We start from the raw sequence: 20,558 nt of genomic DNA on the forward strand, positions 1-20,558 counted from the left end.
CATCAACTGTTCAGAGAACATGTACCACCAACATGTACCACCAATAATGAGTTAAATTATATTTTGTTGACTTGATAAATGCTTATGTACAACCAGTAAAATCTCACCCTTTGTGTATGACTTTTAAACCACTGAGAATCGGCAACTGAAAATGCACAGTGACCACCCAGTGACTTCTCATACAGAACTTGGCATATTTCATACCACAAAACACATTGCAGACCTCACTTAAATCAATAAATTAAGTGTTTTATGGAAGATGGGATTTTTGAATGGTTGTCCTGGCAATGGACACAGCACGAAAGCCAAATCCTATATTTTGTAAAATCACCATTTACAACTCCAAGGACAGAACTTGGCCAGTATAAAAAAGCTGCACAAGCTGTTTGTAACAACCTGATAGAAAGATTAACCACATGGAAAACATGCTGAGGGGTTCTATCACTGACATAAACTGCAAGAGCTCACATCTGTATTTAGACAGCAGAAGTCAAGCACTGTGTGGCCACTAGATACTGCTCTGTGCTTTTCTCTGGAGCCTATGCACTCCTGAGCAGACATCTGCCTGCTTCACCTTAAAAAAAATAGTATTTTAAACTAGTTGCACTGCAGCCTGCTTCAAAATGACATGATGGCAGTAAAATGGTCTGACTCAATTTTGATCTTGTCATATTGCTAAAATGCACAGTACCAGGACTTGCATCTTTGATAACCCACTTGTACTGTACATCTTGACTCTAGCACTTCACAGCATACAGACTTTTTTTATGTATAATTTTCATTAACCTTTTGCTGGACTCTTGCTCTGGTCCAACTAAGATGTCATACCCACAGAGATGAAAGGGCTATTTTACAGCTGAGATTTTCACCTCCTCAGCCTTGATTAGTGGTTCTAATTCCTCAGAAAAGATGGCAGTTAGAAAATATATGTTTTTTTAAAGAGACTCAAGATTTGTAAAACTCCTAAAAGCTTGAAGAGAATCTACTAAATAAACAGATTGACTGTAAACTCAGTAAAATGGGCAGCAGTAATTTGGAACCCAAAAGATGGAACAATCCAGAACAAAAGGACAAGTTTGCCACTTCAGATTTGTTTCTTATGTCTGAAATGAAAAGTGAAGCTGCAGCACCACAGAGGAGTTTTAACGTGTCTCTGTGCCTATCAGATCCCTTCTGCAGCACCAAAGGAACAATTTTGACACATAATTTAATTTAACAGACAGTTCAATAAAATCTGCAATTGGTTTGAAGCCATTTTGGATTAAACCTCAGGTCGATAGCTCTTTATAGCTTGATGTGATTTTGGGATACATGAAATCTTCCAGAGCAGGTTTTCTACTTGTCTGAATTTTCTCATCTCTATTCTCCATCTGTGATTAAGCAGCTAATTGGACATACAGACATTTGCAGAGGTCCCAGAGAACACAGAACTGATTCATATTCTAGAGTCAGCAACAGTTTATCTAGTGGCTAGAACCTGAGGCTGAATTTGGATGCCCCAAATCCACTTTGAGTGAGCTTGGACCTCAGTCCTAAGAAGTCAATTTTTATTCAGCATCCTCTTGCACCTCCACTGCCTCTATCTTGATTGCACAGAAATTTGTCATTCATTCTAACTCTCTTTTCCGTCCTCAGGAGTCAGACAGGCTTCAGCCTTTATTACATGGGTAAAGAGAAGAACAGGACCTAGCACTGTTTTAATCAACTCTATCGAGCAGGCTGAAGCCATCATTCATGCTGATGATTTGGCAGTGATTGGCTTTTTTAAGGTAATTTACTGGAAATCTCCATAGACTGGTTTCTGTCCTGACTGTCTGCTGTGGCCACCAAATCCCTCAAATACAAGACCTAGAACTCACCTGAAAAAAAACACAGGCCCTCAGTTTTCTTTGCATTTTTTTTAAACTTTAATTGTTTCCATCTACATTTTTACACTTCAAGATAAGCAACCCAGGCAAGGATAAGAACAACTCACACCACAGCACTTTTCCCAGGCACAGAGACCTACCACTGATCTAAAACTCCAGGGTTACCTGATCACTGTATTTCTATGCAAACACAGTGTAAAATCACAGACATTAATTGTTGCAGGCTGTTCTGGTGAAGAAATGCTCCCTTCCTGTTGCAATCCATTAAAAAAGCAGTAAATATTGTCTAATATACTGGAATGCCTTTTCTCCATCTTTCCATTTGATGATTTAAACAATGTCAGTGAAACTCAGAGAGGCTGCACAGCTCCATGAATATCATGCTAACAGGGGGTTTAGCTCCTGTCAGCTAAGAAATCTGCATGGACAGGAAGTCATAAAATATTACACTGTATAAGATCCAACTCATGTAGTCCTTTCTCATGCAAATTCCTACCTGTTTCCAGACCTGAATATGGTTCTTAGGATTTGAGGCTGAATGATACAGAACAACAGTGAAATAGTGGAAAATAAATTTCAGCTGTCAAGGTATGCAGTCAGAAGTCAGTAAAATAGTAATAGGTTTTTCCTGCTTTTTCACTGTGTCCTTAAAATCTGAACATTCAATCAAGGATTTTCTCTGACTAGAGACTTTTATTCTGGTATCATTCTGCCCAGTTAAAAGCACAGTGCCTACACTCATATCTGAACTGATAAGGTCCCAAATGTGCTACCTACAGTGGGTAGTCCAGGTTTTATTGATGTGGAAAACAGGATTCATTCCCAAAATGCCCCATAGTAACAGAGCTGGTGAACACAAATAACATAATAGGACAAACTGTGAAAATGCTCAGAGTGCCCAGAATTTTGCTGCACAGCAATCTGCTTGCAGCCATTTATGAAGGAAGGCAGTTTTCCAGTGCTGGTCCAGATTGAGAAGCCCTTGCTATAACAGTGGTGCTGAAGAGTCCTCTGAACCCTGCTAATGGCAGCTACTGCCTGCAGATGTGTTTGACTGCACTCCATGATTTCACTCGGGGGCTGAAATGACAATAGATGAGCACGATCTAGAGCACGTCAGAAATGTAATGGGTGGATGCCAACAAAATAGTGCCCAAGTAAATAAAGAGCTGTATTTGACCTTCTATTAGTCACAGATTGCTCACAAATGTGAGTGCCAGGATGTGTTGGGAGGTCTCAGCATATAAATTACTATTCATCTAGCATGAAATAATTGTCTGATTAAATCCAATCTGGAAGTACTGTTGCCTTTCATCATGGTTATTTACTATTAGTTTGTGGGTGGACAGCACAGTGACTATTTGACAGCTGTAAGAGTCAAGGTCCCTGCTTTGAAGAGCACTCAGTCACAGCACCAAACACATCAGTCAGGTCCTCTTGCAAGCCAAGAGCCCTCCTCTCTAACCCATTGCATTTTGCCAGCTGTGCAGACAAGCTGCAGTAGAGGACCAGCTGTTGGCATGATCCTTCCACACCCGCACAAGTCTTTGCAGAGTGTAGAAACATCAGGGGAGTGCAGGGCAGATGAGATTAGCACAGCAGGACATAGGGGACCATACACTAGCTGGAAAGGTGAATATGCTAGTGGTGTCACAGCACTCCCAGGATCTTCCCTGTTGTGAAGGTCTCCCTCAGAGGTAATCATGGCAAGCTATAACCACTTTACAATTAAACTCTCTTCTCTGCCTCACAAGCCCTTAGGGGCCTGCCTCATCTCTAGCTCTCACTCCTACACATCCTAGCTGGATGCAGGACACAGTCTTAATACATACTCTTTCTGGGACTAGGAACTTGCCAATGACATTATGGAAGTTTTCAGTGAGACAGCAAGAGATGTGCCCGAGATGCCTTTCGGGATGACAGCCAGCGAGGACGTCTGTGCTAACTACGGCATCCACAAGAACACCTTGGTTGTCTTTGAGAAGGTAGGAATGTAAGCTTGGCAGGCAAGGTGCAGGGAGTGCTGGGGCAGCTCTGAGCTACAGAAAAGTAGTTTGGGGATTTTACAGGTTAAAATACTTCCTAGTTGAAACTAAAACAGTTTAACACACACATACACAGTTACATTTACAGAGAAGCAAGCGACAAACAACACCTTTGGACAACTGATACATTCCATCTCTGCTACATTCCTGCCTACGTTCAATCTCCTAATTTATTGTTAAGAATCTGGAAAAAAACAGCTGTATTTTCCAACTCATGTTCTGACCAACACATGCTGCCAGGTTCAGTGTGTTTCACAGATGTTGACCTCTTCCTTTGTATTGCTTTTGGTCAGAAATCTTCCTTTTCTTCTAATCTACAACAGAAGAAGTGCCCAGGCTATGAAGTAGTCAGACCAAGGACATCCTGAGTGGGCATATGTCACAGATAGAGTGTACAGATATAGAAAAGTTCTTTCAGAATGTTAAGATTACTGAACAAATTAAAACTGTCAGCTGTACCATGAATTTTAGCTACAATCTTGTTCAGTAATCTACCTGTGACATTTATTTTACAAGATACAGAATTTCAGTTACTAAGGATCATAAAATGACAAAGCTGAGAACAACATTTTAAAGACAGACTCTGCTCCTATTGATAAGGCCAACAACCTCTCAAACTTCACTATTTGTCCAAGGGAAAACCTGTGCATAATGAAGTACTTGAAGATGGCAGACCGAACAAATTGGATCTAACAAGGCTAATCAAAACTTTTACCTTGGATTTGGTCACTGAATATAATCTTGAGGTATGTGTATTTCACTGTATAAACGAAAGTCACAGGAGAATGACAGGAAAGACAAGAATACATGCAGAAAGAGACCTAGGTAGCTACTCTGCACCTTAGTATTTGAGAACTTTTTTGGTCCAGCTCTAAACACATCTAGAAACACCAGCAGAACCCAACAGGCAGCTCTTGTTCCAATCCAGACCAAACGATGCTTCCCTGTGCCAAGATGTTGTTTCTTAGAGGAGACAGGGAATGGGTGGCCAAACCATCCATTTGCCTCAACATGTAAACATCTCCTGTGCAGCAAAACAGTTGGGATGGTAGGCTGGAAGGTTGGTCCCTATCCTGGCTCCAACCCTTCCACTTCCATGCAGTAACCAGATCCTCTGGGCCAAGACAAGGAAGAAAGAAACCAGCAATAATTGTGGATAGTGCAGGTAGGAAGAGAAAGACATAGAAGTACCTGCTTGCCTGGGGGACACCCCATTGCCTCTAATCATGGGGTGGCATGAGAAAGGGGCAACCCTGTGCAGGGGAGGAGATGTAAGCTGCTGATGCCACCTAGAAGTGAAGGAAGTACCCCAACCAGGTTGACCTCCTGCAGCTGCTACAGTTGGGCCTCTGGGTAACATTGCCTTTTATCTTCAGCACATTCTTCAGTGTGTGTTATACAGGAGGTCAGACTAGAAGATTGTAGCAGTCCCTTCTGACTGTAAAAATCTATTAATAACTATGAGGTTTTTCCTGGAACAGAGAAAACACTCAGCAGCTGCTGATTCTTCTCACTATCTTCTTTAAAACAATTTAAAAATCCAATAGTTATGGAAATGATTGGGAACTGAGTCTTAAAAGTAAAATTTGAAATAAAAACTGAATGATACGGATACTCTGAGCCTCTGATTCATTGTTCTGCCTGCAAAGAGTGGAACAGATGTTGAGTCTTTTGTTTCCCAGACATCTGTGAAGATTTTTGATGTCCCTGTTGAAAATCACATCTTGCTGTTCACCCCAATGAACTCAGAGACATTCAAAGTGATTTATGAAAACTACAAGTCTGCTGCTGCGGAACTTAGAGGAAAGGTTTGTAACACTGAATCCTGCTTTGCAAGTATGACTACCAATGACCCCAGATCAACAGAAAAACACTTGCCAATATTAGTGGTAAAACTACACCACTGTCAGTTCATTTTCTAAGTGTACCAAATGATTTTAAAATAGTTTCAGTAACATTTTTTTTTAATTTAAAGAACCAAGCTGAAAAATAAACTTCATTTGAAAATGGTTCTTTAAAACTCAAAGATCCCACAAACCAACACTAATTCCACCTGCTCTAAATAAACCTCTTTCTAATTTTACAAATATTACTTTTTTGGAGCAACTTCCAACTAAAGATACTTTTAGCAAGGTTCTGGCAATTTCTGCCACCACCAGGAAATGCCCTGAGGATCTCAGTGTATTGTCTGAACCAAGAGCTGGAACTAGCTACAAAACCTGCAAAATACTGCATGGCATCAGCATAGCCTTGCTTGCAGCACACGTTTGCATGTATATAAACAGGTATAGATAATCATGCACAGAAATATTTCAGTTCTCCATCGTCCATCACTGTGGTGCTACTCCTGCTCCAAGCACATGAGACACTGAAGATTGGTAAGTCATCTTGTAATAAAATATCACACATTAGTATTGGTAAATACATACAGATGACAGGTGTTTCAGCTCTTTTGTCCTGTTCAGATTTATTAGAAAGAGCAGTAAGAGCTTTAAGGTGTAATTTAGAACTGTTACTAAAATGGATGATAGCAAACCACCATAAAAGGACAGAGCTCCGTGGACAAAAGCTCCACTCCCCTTCTGGCTGCTTTAGCATTTATTACTAACTAGGATCAAGGTAAGATAAAGCTCACAAAGCAGCTGGTTGTTCAGCTGGGACCAAAATACGGTTCTACACAATTCTTCACCTTTAAGGTTAAACCCCTGCCAAGCTCCATGGTCCATTTCTCTAAAATAGCTAAACTAAAGCTAGAAGGTGCATGACTCTCCAGATGCATGACTCTCTCTTTGTTATCAGATCATGTTTGTCTTGGTGAATACTAATGAAACAAAGAATGGACGAGTTTTTGAATATTTTCGCATCACGGAGGTTGATGTTCCCGCTGTGAGAATCCTAAATCTGACAAGTGATGCAAAGTACAAAATGCCTGCAGATGAGGTGACTGTGGAGAACCTCAAAGAATTTTGCCACAGCTACCTAAATGGAAAAGCAAAGGTATGTCCATTACTAATGAGATACTGCTTTATACACCAGCTACAACACTAAAAAATTTGCAAAATGTCCCTTTTCAAATTACAACAGTGTGTGGTTCGGATCACCAGTTTATCAATTTACTCTCACTGTGATGCTTTTATCTGCAGTTGTTGACAGAGCATTCCTCTGTATTTAACAACTGCAGTGGACTGCAATGTTCTCCAGTCCTCCTAGATAAGAACTAGGTAAGTCATTTATGGCCTAATATTTTTGTTTATTTCAGCTGATGTATTTTCAGCAGTTTAAAAACTGCCTAAAATCTCAATCTTTCCAATCCTACAATGGAGATAATTCACTGCCTCAGTTGGGAAAGATGCAAAAAATGGTTGCAACTGATTTTGAGGCTACAGAGAAGTTCAGTAAATAGAAAATTTATAAACTAAAGCAAGATTTGGTATTTGTTGTAATTTTAGGAGTGTGAATTTTCAGAGGGGGGGATCATTCCTGATGGCAAATACAGTATCTGAGGGTTCATCTTCCACCCTCATGTGAAAAATACATTAAAATATTTTGCTTATTCAGTGCTCTTACGGGTGATTTACTTCTGTTCCCATCATGAGGAGAAAAGACTAAGTAGTCAGTCTGACATCAGAATTTAAGAGATTTAAGTCGTAGTTCTCAATTTCAATGTTTGGAGGGGAGCAGGACAGAAGAGGTGGGGATGTTTCCTCTTCTTCTCCAAGACCTGCTTGTGTGGCACACTCCCACTAGGGTACAGCCTCCACGGGCAATGTGTGCTTTTCTATTGCTACATTGTGGTGTAAAAGAAAAGAAATTCCCAGCTAAGACACTGTAAATGGTAGAAGATTGTGTCTGGTGATGAAGGCAGAGATTTAAGCAGGGAATGCACACTTTCTTCCATGTTTTACACCACTTTTGAGAGCCCACAAGAGGTAAGCTTTTCGGGACTCTAGTTCTGAACACTGGGCAACAAGATTTCAGGACAACGAATGCAAATGTGTTCCCAAAGGTGATTTTCAGACAATCTACAATGGGGTTTGTATTGAATAGAGGGAGAAGTAATTCTGACTACCATGAATAAGTGCAAGACTCCAGCTCCCCACTGAAGGGAAAGAAGGTGGTAGCAGGAGGGTGGCTAGGATGCAGATGTAAAAAATAACATATAGTAACAGTGCACACTAGGTAGAGAAAGGTCCCATTGGTCTCACGTTACCTTGAGCTGGAGTACAGCTTCTAAATGCTCCCTGCACTTTCACAGCAGTGTTTCTGTTTCTGCTTAGCTACATCTCCCCAGTGAAGAAATTCCAGAGGACTGGGACAAGATGCCTGTCAAAGTGCTTGTTGGGAAGAATTTCAACAGGATTGTCTTCAATAAGACCACAACTGTGTTTGTTATGTTTTGTAAGTGTTATTGTTGGATGCAGATTTTAAGTTGCTTTAACATGATCAATTGGAAATGAAAAATGAAAGCTCCTGCTTAAATACCAAACTAATCTTTACACTTTACAGAAGCTGAGATTAATTAATTTTTGTTGTTTGCTGAAAGCATTGAAGAAAAATTTGTGTCACATCCATGGAAACTCTGTAATACCTTTGCTGACTTAGGGTTGCACTGAGTAACACTGGGTCTCTTAAGTATATATTTCTCAAGGCTGTATCAAATCTCAGTGTTGCAAGGCAAAAAGACACTAGAACATCATGTTGTACAGTGGAACATTAGAGCATGTTGTACAGTGCGAGACAGGCTGTCTTCCAAGGACTGAGAATTAAGTGAGGTTATAATATTCTAAGATTACATTCCAGACAGGATTTGTGGTTTAGCAAATTGTAACCCTTTTTTTTCCTCCTGTCTGCAAAGGAAGTGGCTTTCCTGCTTGAGTCTTCTCAGCAAGAAGCCACTGTCCTATCCCTGTACCAGCAAGCAGGGAACAGTTTGTGCCCTAGTTACTTCAGTAAAGCACTGAACTATCAACCTCAAATTCCTCCTTTTAGTGTAAATGTAGCATATGTTATGAACACAGTTAATTTTAATATGCAGAAAGCACTTTGTGTTTCTGGTAAGTCTTTCATGATGGGGATGATGTAAGACTTACTTGGGTTGCATTGGTTATCTGGCACTCCTCTCCTGCCAAGTCTAATCACAAAAACTGTGTGTTTGTTATAGTAATGAAAGGCTAAACAGAGCTAAAGCAGCACTATCATCAGAAATGCATTAGTGAACAACTAGTTATCACTACATGAGAACTCATGAAATTCATGAAGGGTGAATGGCTTCAAGTAGAGACTGACAACAACTGAAATCCAAAACCCTGTTAAATTTAAGGGCTAAATGGGTCCCAGTGATTGCACCAGCATATGCTCTTCTGCCAGACTGCATCTTTCTACATTTTCTTTTTCTTTTTTTTTTTTTTTTAAATTTGCAGATGCCCCTTGGTCCTATGACTGCAGAAAACTCCTGCCAATCTGGGATAAGCTAGGAGAGCAATATGAAAGTCACAAAGACATAATCATTGCAAAGATAGATGTCACAGCAAATGACATCCTGTCTGTTGGATTAGGTCGTTATCCATTCTTCAGACTCTTCCCTGCTGGACCAGGTTACCAGGTGAGAAGTTGTCAGCAAAGAATGTGGAGACACAGCTGCACACTGAGTGGGGTTATGTGCGTGTGTGCATTGTGGTGAGAAAGGACTCCCTTAAGCAACATTGGATTGATTGCTGTCAAGAACCTGAATTAGAGGAGAAACCCTTATACTGTCTTCTCCTATGTGTGAGGCTGTGGCAAGAGCCCATGCATCATTTACTGACTTGGACCTACAAGTCACTACAGCCTTACATTCTGCTGTTTAACAACCTCCAATCTGCCTGTTACGTTTCAGCAACAGTCCCAACGCAGAGTGAACCTGCAGGTATCTCATCATTGCAATGCCTTTTTACTTCAAAGCATGACAAGAGGTACACTGTCACAGAACTACCCTAAGCCAGTTGTTTCTGAAATAGGTTATGACTACAGCCTCTAAAATGCTGATACTACTCTTACTATATCCTCTACATTTTAACAAAACCCAAACCCAAAAACTTTCTTCTATACACTTATGCCAGTAATTTTACTTCATTCCAGTATCACAGCCTCAATTGGCCATAAAAATTTGTTATCAAGAGTAATGATCTTTACGATATGCTGCCTAATGCATCAGCTATGTTACACAATAATCAGAAAAGGCTGCTGAAAGAGAAAGCAAAGAAAAATATTGAAGAGCTATATTCCTCCAGCTATACAGATAATCTAATTAAAAAGAAAATACCTCTGAACAAAAAAAATAATTCTAAGATACAGTTATAATCAAGACATTCCTAAGCTTTTCATTTTTCTTCTTAGTTCCAAACTGAAATTAAATTCTAAGACATTTGCCTGTGTCCTCATTTAATCTTTGAGGGAGAGATTTTCCTCTTGGATGTGCATGCACAGCTTCTAATGAACTGAACTGCAGTCCTGCATGCTCACATAGTGTTTGGTCTTCATGCAAAAACACAGAAGCTCATTAAATGCTCATCATAAATGTCAGTTCATAAAAAACCTATTGGTAACAACTTTCATTAACTATTAAGTGGTTGTGTAATACATACAAATACCCTGAAATAAAAAGTATTTGACATGTCAAGTTCTTTCTTGCACACCATGTTTTTATATTAGTTCACTCAACTTCAGAAATTTTAACTTGTACTTGACTACAGGTGCAGGTGTCCTGCAGATGTCTCAGGTCTTGCAGACCTAAGTGTTCTGGCCTTCTTTCTTATGACGCTAAATGTACAGCTGGTCACAGACACCTTTACTCACTGCAATCATAACTGATCCACAACACACTCAAGCAGTTAATGCAAAGTCCCGGCAGCAGATCTCGGGCATTTCCTACCCAAGCAGCAGTCAGGCTGGGAATTCTCCCACATATACTTGCCCTTTTCTAGAAGTCAACAAAAGTCAGAGCATAGGATACAAATCAGCTGCTTCTCTGGCTTTACAGGTCTTCAGGCTCTAAGAAATTGCTGTTCCAGCCATCAACAGAGCATCTAAAAATCAAGACATGTCTGAGAATGGTAATCGTCTCTGAAGAATCAAAGAAACTTTCTCAAGAAACTTAAGACTGCAAACATAAAATAAGTTCAAGGCTTCACTTTTTATTATAAGAGAATACCTTACTGAATGGAAATATCAAACCTCTGTATACCTTTAGTGAATTCATCAGAAAATTGAGGTGTTTCGTTGACAGTCGTTCAAACTCAAAACAGGCCTACTAGTAACTAGTACAAAGTAACTCAGCATTATTGATCTCAATGGGAGTGAACTTCAGTGAGAATAGGTATCTGCCTATTTCTAAATATACTCAGGTAAGAGCAGACAATTCCCAATGTCATGTACACAATCTTCTACAATTTCATGTTAAAAGACTTGTGCAAGATCCTTTTATATTTCCAGAGAGCAAAGGCATTAGGAGAGATCTTTAAAATACAGGATGGTGCCTAGACATCCTCAGAGAATTTGAAAGCTCTAAACTGAAAGTGCTTATTCCAATAAACTTCCTCAGAGGAAAATCCTCAGTAAACTCTCAACTTAAGGTGAAGTATAAGAAAATTAATGTGACTGCTCACCTTCCTCCTGTTCTTTCAAGCTGTGCAACAGCTGGTACTTCTGGATTGTATCTTTCAAAACTTTTTCAGAATTTTAATCACCATCAAATTCTTTAGAGAGCTTTAAGCATCACGGCTGGACACTTAAAGGACTCTGCTCTCCAAAATATTTTGCAAATGTTTATTGTTAAACACAGAAAAGACACTGGTCAGTAGTTGGCAGGATCCAGGGCTGTTATTACATAATATTGGTTATAGTTTTTATACAACTCCTTTTCTTCTTAGGGCTATACATCTGTTTTAAACTTACACTTGAGTTTCAGATGATGTTGGAACCTGCTGTGCCACTGCCCACGCTTTCTAAACTGAGCAGAAAGTTTAGAGCTGGGTCAGTCTAAAGAACTGAAAACCTCCAGCTGATTATGCTGTCATTTCCAGCATTTTGTGTATGGATTTAAATACTTAAAACTCTTTTCAGGAGGTGGCCTACGATGGGGAGCATACCTTGGAGGCATTTGCTGAATTCTTAGAAGAACAAATCAAGGCCAAAGGGGAACCAGGAGAGAAGGTAGGCATTTGATCCAGACACTGACTGATCTGCTGTACAATCCAAGGCACATTCCCACTTTGTACTGGCATACCTGAACTGGCTGTAGCACAGCCACACATATGGGCTTCAGCCACTGCTCCTATCAACAACTGGGCAGCTCTTACCAGCTCTTAGCTGTTTTCAAGCTGACTAGCTTGGCATGGCTACACTAGCTGCAGTCATGTATCACTGCCTGGCAAGCACACACCCACATACATCCTTGTTTTCATCACACAAAAACCCTCTTCTCTCACTGCTCATGTTATCACTGAGTCACTGTATTAACACTCTGGTAGTGAGTACTGCATGGCAGAAAGGAACCTGCACCTTGACAGGTGGAAGCAAAACTTAGTCAGGATTTTAGCTGGAAAAAAGAAACCCCAGCTGTTAATTTCAGCTATAGCTGGAGTGATTCCAGTATTCATTGCTCACCTCATCCTGCTTCATTCAGTGCAGCTTCTCTTCTTTATAAAGCAAAGGCACAACTAAGAGCCAAGAGACTGCCCCTCTCTTGGCAATCTGGTTATGATTACAGTCCGATTCCTCAACTCTTTCTCCTCCACTGTGTATCACACCAGATGAGCATTAGCTGTCCCAGATCAGCCTGTTATTTAATCCCAGACACTCCGCTGTAAACGACACACTAGAAGTGAGCAATGTGATCAAGCTCCACACAGTTTCAAGCAATAGAAAAAAACCCTGACATACAGATGGAGACACTGTCTACCCAGTATTAGAATCATGGGCCCATTCTGCCTGGAATTGAAGTAGATCCACAGGATAGCAATACTTATCATTAACACCTTTTTCAACTAGTAGGGAAACTGTCCATGGGTGGAGAAACAGTTTTGAGTTTTCAGTCTTATTTCCACCAGAGGCTTTGATTTGCTTTATTTCACATTAAAGAGTAAGTAAAAAAAAAACAGTTTACAAAACACAATTGAAAAACGTGCTCTGTGAAGCAAAAGGGGTAAGTAATTGGCATTTATTCACCTGTTCACATCCTCCATCCTTACCTGGCAAGCACCAAATTTTCCAAGAAGACTGTAGTATTAGACCATTTGCAGTACAGTGCTTGGTATTAAATCCCCTGTTGGAAAAACCCTTCACCCTCACCTGAGGGGATTCACAAACAAGATAACTAAGAAGGCAGGTTTTTTTTGAGATTGCCTAGAACAGACTGTCTTATGCCTGTCAGTTTACCTAACACAGTTTTCCCAGTTCTTATTAAACTTTCACACAAAGCTTTGCCATAACTGGTGAAAAAGTTTAAAAGCAAAACACATTTCTGCAATAGCAGCACTACTTCTGACCTTACTAACAAGCCCTGAAGTTCCTTGGTTGCGAAGATGAAAATCTGCATTTCATATAATCTTAAACATTTGTTTGGGAGTAAAGAGTTACTAGAGCAATTCTCTTTGTGAACATCAGTAATAAGCAGCTTTGCTTTGTGTTCGCTTTTTTTAAAAGGATCCTTTGGGAGGAATCAAAGAGGATCTCAACCAAAAAGAGACTGTAATAACAGAGAAGGAAGAACTTTAACAGTACAGAGAAAGACCAAATTCTGAGGATTGTGGAGAATCTTTCCCAGAAGGAACTCACTGGAAGAATAATCTCAAGTGAACAGAGACCTGGATCAAAAAATAAAAGTAAAGAATTCAGTAGGCTCATGTGTAACCTCTCTTCTGAATCCAATTTAATTCTAGTTATATTGGGATCATTTGCCAATTGTTGGGTTTTTTAAATATTGTCAATTTTGCTTAAATAATGCCTTTACTATCAATAAAAGTGCTCTCATTCAGAAAGGTGTAAGTTCCAATGGCAAACACATCAAGGTATAAAACTATTCTTTCCGAACAAAATCCACAAAAGGTTTGCAACCTGTTGCTCTGCAATTTATCCTAGAACAGCCCTATTGTTTTCAAGGGATATTAACTGCTCCCAGAAGGATGGGACCAACACTGCAAAGAGAACTTCTATGGTGATTTTCAAAAGAAATAACAGAATCTAGGGGCTATGCCAAAAGAGGACCAAGGGGCAGTTTGTGATTTTTTAATTATTTTTATTATTAAGTAGTAGAGAATGCAGAAATTAAGATATAAGTTAATTCCAATAAGAAAAATATCACACCTAATGCAGAAAGTCACAGGTATGAGTCAAATTTTAGTTAAATTAGGTCCCCTAATCATCCCAGTCATTATAAAAGAGCAACGGTGAAACTGTTGGGCAATAGTAATTTCTTCCTGCAGGGGCCAGATAAAGCAGAAATAATTCTGAAAATTTAAAACCTTTCTTACACAGTTAGAGCAGGAAGATAATTCATTCATATTTCATTTCAAAAGCAGATTTCCAAAGTCTTAATTCCCAACTTAGCAATAATTTACCTTTCTTTGTAAGTAGAGGAAAAAAGGTGAAAACTTAAAAAAAGAAGAAACATCAATTTGAATGAAAGGATAATTAATTACTGCAGTGAAGAATGCAGCACTGAAAGAACAGTGGAGTTCTAACTCTCACCTGTCATGCAAGTTAACAAGAGACAGACAATGCAAGACCTCTTGCATTTTACAATTATTTGCTAAAAAGTGCAGTTCATGACAGATGGGTTGTTTGCTATCCAAGCTGCAATGTGTAATTAAATACCTGAACACAGAGAATTAAGATGAAATACTAACTTATCTGCTTCCCAGTTCTTGGAAAATAAATAGCACTCAACATGCAACAAACTCACCTCATGAGGCTGTCAGTTGGCCTTCATTGATGGAAAGTTCACAAGAAGACACAAAGTAAAACTGTTTATATACTTCAGGGAAACAGTTTTGTCTCTGCCGGGCTAACATTCACTGGGACTGCAATTAAATCCTCTTAATGAAAGAAGACACTTGTTGAAGCATGTTCAGAGCTAGATCACCGTTCCTAATTTGGTCCACCTTGATTTTCTAGGTCTTGGACCTCATTTCTTGAGCAGTGTACTCAGACCATCTGAAATTGGTGAATAGCACCGACTGGATGGGCTCCTTACATTTAGGTTTCTGCCAGCTCTAGCTCCCTTCTCTGACACAGCAACATCACCTACAAGGGGAAAAGGAGCTTAAAGCCACATGGGGAACTGTAGCTTAAAAGCCAGGATGGTAGATCTGAGATACACCCCACCCCTCCACTTGTAATTGTGAACCACAGCTGAGCTATTACTATGTAAAGCAAAATTATTCTTTGAAGATACCAAGAAAAGTTTAATTCTCATGTTCTATGACAGAGCAAGTTTTTGACAGAACTGCAACAGAGCATAAAGCAAATCAAGAGGAAAACATGGGACCCAGATAGCACAGTGCTGGTTTTAGAAAGACCAACCTAAGTTTGCTGTGGGTGGAAACTCCCACTTCAGCTGGACTGCGTGGGATGCAGTTAACATTAAGTGCTTCTCAGCATCCTTGTTAAGAGGACCTTACAAATATCACACAGAAACAATGACTTGTCAATGCAGCCACTGAAGTATGCTAAAACTGCTTCGGTTACACAAAACTGAGGAAGTCAATTTTCCTTTGGACATCAAATACAAGTTCTCTGGGACACCGCCAGAAGGGCGTACCACAAAATTAACCTGATCACTGCTGGGTATTGGCTTCATTTAACTTTCATTTAGCATTGGGCATTCATTAACAAACAGAAACCCTCATTTGATATCCTGGGAGATCAGATTAGAAGGCAAATGAGATGAACTGAATCTCAAAGAGAGGAAAGTGTCAGCATGCTTTCCCTTTGCTGCTTGCAACAGGATATAATTTGAATGACAAGCAGTGCCACCAATCTATTTTGAACAACTATTACACACAGAAGCTGTAATCTTTTAATTAGTTTCCTCATGGAAAAACGGAGCAAGTAATGCTCAGCACTACTCTGTATCTGGCAGATGGCCTTACCATTCAAGATAATGAAAAAAAATTAATTTTCACTGTGCCTATCCCACTGTATACGAAGCTCAATCCTGAAATTGCTATCTATCCTATTACAAGGTGCAAGATTACATATTAATGAAAACATGTGCCATCTCGGCAAATGATGTTCTCATTTCTATTCCAGCCACTCTCAGATGTTGTGTCAAGACAAGGGGCCAAGTGCAGACTCACATGCCCTGATACATGACAAGAGTTGCAAATTTATTTTATGAAGCATCTGGTAAAAGGCTGCCTGAAAGGCAAGTCTACCTGTGCTCAAGAGTTTGCCTTTTTACTGGCTGGGTTGGGCTCCTCCAACCTTCAACCATGGTAGGATCTGCCCTCCATGGCACACAAGTGGCTTTGCACATTGTCTCATTTTCCCTCTGACCCATGAATATTTTCCTGGAACAAAAATTTACAAGTGTTTTAACCAGATTCAGATAACCCACTACCAACTGAATTCCCCATGGGTCCTAACTTCTGTCAGTTTAGTAAACAAAACTTGTAACACTCTCTGTAGTGGCTCCTCAACTGTCACATGCAGAATTGAGCCCTAAACATCTGAAATGGAATTACTTCCTCAAACTGTGCTAAATCCAACATTACTTTTACATTAGTCTAAACATGAATTGAATCTGTTTAAAGAGTATATAATTATATCTGTGCTCAGACATTCTAAAAACTATTTAAATCCATGCAAAAAGACAGAATGAAAAATCAATGTTTATTAGTCAAATTTGTTCCTGTAAATGAATAGCAGCATTTTGAATGCACCCGTATCACTGGGTTTTAATTATATGAAAAATCTCCCCATGCACATAAATAAACCCTATCAATTAAGACAGACAGGACTAAGAGAAGATGTATCAATATGCATCAGTTGTGGAGCTGGTTTAATCTGCAGTGTCTAGTTTTCAACATGGAGCAGTGGAAGCAACACTCTAGCTAGGTATCTTACTCATAGAACAACTGACAAACAAAATGTGAAGCATAGCAAAGTTTAATACAAAAAGGGGAGTAAACCTGAACCATCCCCAAGAAATGGTGACTTGTTTTTTACTAAATGGCAGCCTATTCTGCCTTCAAATGCAAACTTTGAGCCTCTTGCAGATAAGCAATTCATCTCATTAAGTTATTTTCTTAAATCCTGGGGAAGAAAAATTCTGTTCAGAATTGACAATCATTCATAAATGCTCAGATGCACAGGAGAAATAATCAATCCTAAAGAGCAATGCAATAATTCTTTCATCTTTGCAACAGCTCCATCCTAGCTTAACGGCCCTGGAATTACTCTCAGCTGGGATCAGCTTAATAACAGTAACAGAACCACAATACAGCCACAAGAGATTACAACAAAGGCACAACAAATGTATTGACTGTTCAAAAAACCTCAGTGTGGAAGTGGCATAATTGGTATAAATCAAAAGGTCTGGCTTATAGGTCAGAAGTTTTGTTTTGGTAGATATATACACACATACACGTATGCTTGAAGACTGATGGGATGGCCAGAGTGAGGTGTCTAAATTCAGCATTTCAAGCATTTAATTCAAAGACTTGAATTGCCAAGCTTCAAATGTTAGGAAGCCTTTAACTCCACCTTGCATTTTTCTCACCATCACTCCTGAAAGCAAGGAGAGGTGAGCTTGCTCTAAGGCAACGATTTTATACAGAAATATTAACGAAAAGGAACAATTTGCACTTTAATAAAACCATACAATTGTTTTAACTCAAGTGGAGTTTGGCTGATGAAATTACTCAGCTCAGATGTTTGAAAACCATGGTTGGTATAATCAGCTGTGACAGGGGGAAGGAAATTGTGCTCATTTAAAACTTTGATTTGGGAAATGCTTTAAACCCATCTGTCCCCTGGGCTTGTGGCCACGCTACTGCATCTGTGCATCAGGTGTCCCACACAATCTGACAGTCACTCACTCAGGTTTGTGTCCACTTCAGAAGGCTTGGATTTCACTGCTCCTGTTTCATACTTGATTTGCTATATCTGGGAACTATCAAGACTAAAAGGCCAAGCCAAATTCAGCTTTTTCATTAGTCTGAGAGGCCATTGTTTCTCATGGTACAGTACTGGACCAAAGGGAACACGCATTGCCCAATGTGCACTCAGTTTCCAGTTTCTGAGAATCACCTTTGGAACTACTTGCTTTGTGTAAAACATTGACAGAACTAAAGCTGTGCCAGCCCTGTTGCCCAGCCCTCACTGTTGAACAAACATGCAGTGGCTGCCTTTTCACCAGAGCCTGCCAGCCACTCTACACCAGGTCCTGGGCAGGGAATTTATGGAACAGGGACCCTCGCCAGTCACACGCTGGATCTGTATCAACACTTAACACACCATGCCGTGAACACAAACAATGGAAGAATCATTTTCCTCCTCTCCTTGCTGCATTTTACTTGAGCTCTTCTGGGCAAATGCATGTTACCAACAACTGCAAACAGTGAATAATAAATATTAATAAAGCATTTAATTTGAATCTTATTGAAAAGCACTTTCACCAGCACAGCTGGCAAGAGCCCCCTTGAACAAATGCTGTCTGCTTGCTAAGTACAGACATAGGTAGAATCATAATTAGTCAGCAGAGGCTAAGGACCATACATGTGTAAACATCACTGCTGAAGCCTGAGCTCTTCAAAGCACATATTTAATAGACTGAAATAAGTTGAGAATTTTACCTAAATTTCCCTTCTCTGGCGTTGTCATTTTTGAGCAGGTGCTGGCTATTTCTTAGCACACCACATGCTAACAGACCCAGACACAGCTGAACTAAACCAACATGCTTGGAAAGCACTTCCTGCAGCCTCTACATCCCAGGTCACACCATCTATCATTGTCAGAAAAATACTTCTTTAAGACCAGCAGCAGCTGAAAGTGTTCATAAATACTAGTTAACTATCATTTCCCTTTACTTAGTTTGACACTGATGGGCCTGCCTTACTCTCTTTTCCTCTGAAACATCACTATTCGCTGAGCCAGGAAAAAATTCCACCATGCCCTGATCCTTTTTTTAAATGGCAGTTTGCACAAGTCTACTAACTTCAGCGGATCAAGGCATTTTCACAGAAATCACATTTTCTTGGAAGTCTCCAAGAACATTGCAAAAATCTGTATCACTGTTTTACACTGGCTGTACAGCACCAGGTGCCTCTAGGTCTTGGTTTATGGGTGGCAATTACAGCCTTTTTAACAGTTAACAACCCTCCCACTGCTGTTAAATACACGTCTCTCTCTAATCTGCACTATTTTTGTTTTGCTACTTAATAATTTCCCACGTAATCCTTTATTAAGACTGCTGTGGTTTGGTGGGTTTTTTGGTAGCGAGGGAAGAGCCACAGGAGTGGCTTCGGTAAGAAGCTGCTGAGAAGCTCCCCCTGCTCAGAAACCCAGCCGAAGAGACATTAGAGGGACAAAAGATGCACCTCAGCGATTAACATACAAAAGAACAGCTGTAACACCTGAGCAGAGCTAGGACTTGTTCTGGAAGGGGAAGAGCTGTGCTGGGGAAGGAGAGCAGTGCTGGTGGTTGGTGAGGAAGAAGGGGAAGAAGGTGCCCAAGCAGAAGTTTCCCTGCAACCTATGATGAGATGGCAGCTGTTCCCCTGCACTTGTGGAGGAATGTGGTGGAATATTCCCTGAAGGCGGCAGGAGGAGTGAACTTGGCCACTGGACTTGGATTTTGTGGCCAGAGAATTTGCTGCCTGTGGACTCTGGTTGTGCAGTTGTGGAAGACTCTGGTGCCAGGACAGTTTGTTCCCAAAGGAGATCGTGACTCTGTGGGAAGCCCAGGCTGGAGCAGCTTCAGACCTGGTGGGAAGGACTCAGAGAGGAGAGGGTCATGGAGGACTCTCCCATGAGAGGGACCCTGTGGGGAAGCAGGGAAGGACTGTAAGGAATCCTTCTTCTTGAGGAGGAAGGAGCAGCAGGAACCACCACCCTGTGAAATGACTCTAAATCCCATCCCCATCCCCCTGTGCCACTGGGGGGAAGGAGGGAGAGAAACAGGGAACAGAGTGATTTGAGCCTGGGAAGAAAGGAAGGGTGGGGATAAATATGCAAGCCCTGCTCTTTGTGGTGTCTGTGTTCTGTGTGTGTTTGATTGGTGTGAAATTAAAGTATTATTTTTTTCCCCCAAGTTGAGTCTGTTTTGCCTGGGACCTTAATCAGTGAAGAACCCTCCTTGTCCTTTGTCTCAACCCAGGTGCTTTGTCCTCATCCCAGAGTGTGTGTGTGGGGGTGCAGTTGAGTGAGCAGCCTCGGGGCTGTTCTTTGTTGTCCTGTAGGGCCCAAACCATGACATTAATGGCGAGCCAGGCAGGAGAGAGACAAGGAACCACGACAAAGGCTTGATGAAAGAAGAGACTGGACACTCCTTAGTGTGCACTTGATTGACAATCTTTCCTGTAAATTCATGTATGTATTTTCCCAGTTGAAAACCTTGCACTAAGATGTTTGCTGGTATAAGAATTGTTTGGACGATTCCCTTAGG

General features: G+C 40.4%; 1 protein-coding gene across 1 annotated transcript in view; it reads left to right on the forward strand.

Moving 5' to 3' along the window:
- The window catches only part of PDILT (protein disulfide isomerase like, testis expressed), a 21,832-nt gene extending 7,942 nt beyond the window's left edge, over positions 1–13,890 (forward strand). The window contains exons 4-12 of the mRNA XM_051632463.1: positions 1,636–1,769; positions 3,716–3,853; positions 4,549–4,659; positions 5,596–5,721; positions 6,713–6,910; positions 8,191–8,311; positions 9,334–9,515; positions 12,014–12,103; positions 13,595–13,890. Coding sequence (XP_051488423.1) covers positions 1,636–1,769; positions 3,716–3,853; positions 4,549–4,659; positions 5,596–5,721; positions 6,713–6,910; positions 8,191–8,311; positions 9,334–9,515; positions 12,014–12,103; positions 13,595–13,666 — 1,172 coding nt within the window. The 3' untranslated portion in view covers positions 13,667–13,890. The remainder of the gene's footprint in view (positions 1–1,635; positions 1,770–3,715; positions 3,854–4,548; positions 4,660–5,595; positions 5,722–6,712; positions 6,911–8,190; positions 8,312–9,333; positions 9,516–12,013; positions 12,104–13,594) is intronic.
- Positions 13,891–20,558: the final 6,668 nt, after the last annotated feature.

The sequence above is a fragment of the Apus apus genome, chromosome 14 (genome assembly GCF_020740795.1).
Source record: "Apus apus isolate bApuApu2 chromosome 14, bApuApu2.pri.cur, whole genome shotgun sequence".
In the NCBI taxonomy this organism is placed as follows: Eukaryota; Metazoa; Chordata; class Aves; order Apodiformes; family Apodidae; genus Apus; species Apus apus.